General features: G+C 44.9%; 1 protein-coding gene across 1 annotated transcript; it reads left to right on the top strand.

Annotated features, from left to right (window-relative positions):
• Nucleotides 1–52: 52 nt before the first annotated feature.
• On the top strand, nt 53–2,638 carry LEPROT (the record flags this gene model as incomplete). Its single annotated transcript, XM_010150013.1, has 3 exons — nt 53–128; nt 895–1,081; nt 2,522–2,638. Coding segments are annotated over 3 exons (380 nt in total), but the record flags the coding sequence as incomplete, so codon positions are not given.
• Between the last annotated feature and the right edge of the window lie 435 nt (nt 2,639–3,073).

Raw genomic sequence — 3,073 nt, 5'->3', positions numbered from 1 at the left:
CGGGGACCGGCCCGGCGGCTCCCGCCTCACCGCCTGCCTTGTGCCGTTGCAGCTCTCGTGGCGCTCTCCTTCAGCGGAGCCATCGGGCTGACCTTCCTCATGCTGGGCTGCGCCCTGGAGTACTACGGGTGAGCGGGCCGGCTGCGTTCCCGAAACTTCCCCCTCTGTCTGTTAATTGAGGTGTCAATCCCATCTACTCGGGCTGTTTGGCTCTAGTTCTCTTCCAGCAGCCGCCCTCCTTTTGGCTCCTGACACACGGCAGTTTGTTGTGATTAAATGCCACCTCCTTAGACTCCATTTTCATTAAGAAATGAGTGAAAGCACCCCTACCCTTTCTCAGGAGACGTGATGCCATCTTGCCAAACAGTCACTTAACCTCGCGCAGTTCTTTCCCTTACTTCCCTGTTTCTTGGAACATCCCACCCACCGCAGGACTCCAGCTGGGATGTCTGCTACGCTGAAAGGTCGAGGTGAAGCTAATGGGAGCGCTCACACGGAGATGCAAGGGTGTGCCTGGCCGGTCGGCTTGTTTATATGCCAGGATCCCTCTAATTTGGGAAAACTCTTGATTACCGTCCAGCTTGCATGCATTTCCTGTTCCCTCCGTGGTGACTGTTGTTTTCGCGAGGCAGTGGTGTGATGCAGATTTAAATACGTTAAGGCTCGCCCGGCTCTACGTGAGACCGTACGAGCGCTCGTGCTGGTATGCAGGGAAAACGAGATGGGATTGCCCCTTTGGGTGAAAGCTTGGGGTTAAATCATGTAATCGACTTTTCAAACCATAAAGCACAATTACAGCTGTTGCAATTACGTTTTTCTAAAGAGAAGATACTTTTTATTGAAGCATCCATCTAAACTGATAGTGTATTTTCTTTTTTTTTCCCTCATCCCCAGCGTATACTGGCCTCTATTTGTCTTAATATTTTACTTCATCTGCCCCATTCCCCACTTCATTGCAAAAAGAGTAAGTGATGACAGTGATGCAGCCAGCAGTGCCTGCAGGGAATTAGCATATTTCTTCACAACTGGGATTGTTGTTTCTGCCTTTGGATTCCCTATAATCCTTGCACGGGTTGAAGCGGTAAGTGCTGCTTGCTAATTCGCGAGGCATCGGTTACTGACTCTAATCCTTAAGTGAACGGTTGCTGTTTGTAAATCATGTCTTTAATTTCCTTATTGTGAAATGGGAAGGTTTAGATTAGATATCAGGAAGAAATTCTTCACAGAAAGGGTGGTGAAGCACTGGGACAGGTTGCCCAGAGAAGCTGTGGATGTCCCATCCCTGGAAGTGTCCAAGGCCAGGCTGGATGAGGCTTGGAGCAACCTGGTCTAGTGGAAGGGGTCCCTGCCCATGGCAGGGGGGGGGACTGGGGGAACTTTAAGGTCCCACCCCACCCAAACAATTCTATGATTCTATGTAAATTCTGACAAAAATAACCGCTCTGCTGAAATTTTGTCTGTCAGTGCTGCTTTTTGACCTGAACAAAGGACTTGCATGACTGAGAAGCTTTTTTCCAGCTTTCTTTTGCTCCAGTACAAGATATTTCCTCCTCCTACACCTCGTGCCTCTCTCTCATCAACTTTTGCACTGCTTCTTGCGCCACCTTCCTTGGTTTTTATCTCAGAATGTCTGCTTTCTTCATTTAGGATGCTGAAAACCTGGTGACTGGAGTGCATTATCAATTAAAAGATAAAAGGCCAAACTTCCAGAGCTGCCCTTCTGGTTTTCAAAGCATTTCCCAAGCTCATGCTTTGTCCCCTCAAAGTCTGAGGAAATTCTGCTAGCTTCTTTTCTCTTTGCTTTCTCAACTGCTCTTCAGTGGTGAGATTTTTGTCACGTTTGTTTGCAAGGCAAAGAACTCTTTTGTCCTTTCTCCCTGACTACCCAGTGACGTTTTTATGTGTTGCGTTGTTTTCCCCTTCAGTCTTTCAGTTTCGCTTAAAACTTACGTGCTTAGTTTTAATTTATTTGTAATGCACAATTTCCCTGATCCTGCACTGTTTTTTTTAACTTGTGGAGCTGACGATAGGCAGAAGCAGAAGTGACCACGAGGGGGAACTCTCACTCCCAGCTATATCTTTTAAGAGCACTGTCGCTTATTTGAGTAAACTTAGCAGGGCAGATCGTTAAAGCAAGTATTTATCTTTTAAGACCAGGCACTGTTTTCCATGCTTGCCACTGGTATTTGTTTGCAAGGCGACCTTTTCTTTCGTTGTGTAGCAATTAAAGGAGAGCACTAGTTTCACCAGTTCTTTCTCACTTAGGTATGTTTTAGTGACTTGTATGGCAAGGTAATTGCTTTGTTGTAAACCAGCGCTATTAGCCTGTCTGAAGTGTTGTAACACGAGTGGTTGCTATCCGAGTAATTAGTCACATAAACTGAATTATTCATTGTTTGTCTTTTTATGCTTTCAGCACCTCTCTGTAGTATTTTGTTTAGTTTATCTAATGCTTATAAATAACTGGCCTGAACGTATGTTGCAAGAACTGCTTTGATTGTTTCATTTCCTTGCGTTTCAGATCAAATGGGGAGCCTGTGGTCTGGTGCTGGCTGGCAATGCAGTCATTTTCCTTACTATTTTAGGCTTTTTCCTTGTGTTTGGTAGAGGAGATGACTTTAGCTGGGAACAGTGGTAGGACATCGCTCTGGTGCTGGTAATACCTTACAGCATGTATCACCGTATGTATACTCTGTGTCTGTATATGTGTATATAACGTGTGCACACGCTGAGATGTTGGTATGTGCATGTACTTTGACATTATCAGACCTTAACATGCTTTTTTAAAAAATGCATTTCAGCCAAAGGGAGAAGGCCCTTGTGATATCTGTCTTAATGTATTCAGTAAAAGCTGGATTCACTGTTGCAATTTTATCCCCAAATAACTTTACAAAACGAGTTTTTTTTACTCAGTCTTTCACGACACATGCGGTTTTTGTTTTAATCGCAGCAGTGTCGTTGCTACGTGTGATATCGGTCACTGTGCCTGTTGGTTTTTTTAACAATGTAATGAAGATAGGGCAATGTAAAGGTTATCCTACTTGGTATTACTCAGCTTGATCAAGCTTTCCCC

This window comes from Eurypyga helias, unplaced genomic scaffold, assembly GCF_000690775.1.
Source record: "Eurypyga helias isolate BGI_N326 unplaced genomic scaffold, ASM69077v1 scaffold50094, whole genome shotgun sequence".
In the NCBI taxonomy this organism is placed as follows: Eukaryota; Metazoa; Chordata; class Aves; order Eurypygiformes; family Eurypygidae; genus Eurypyga; species Eurypyga helias.
This window is presented reverse-complemented; position numbering and strand designations above follow the sequence as displayed.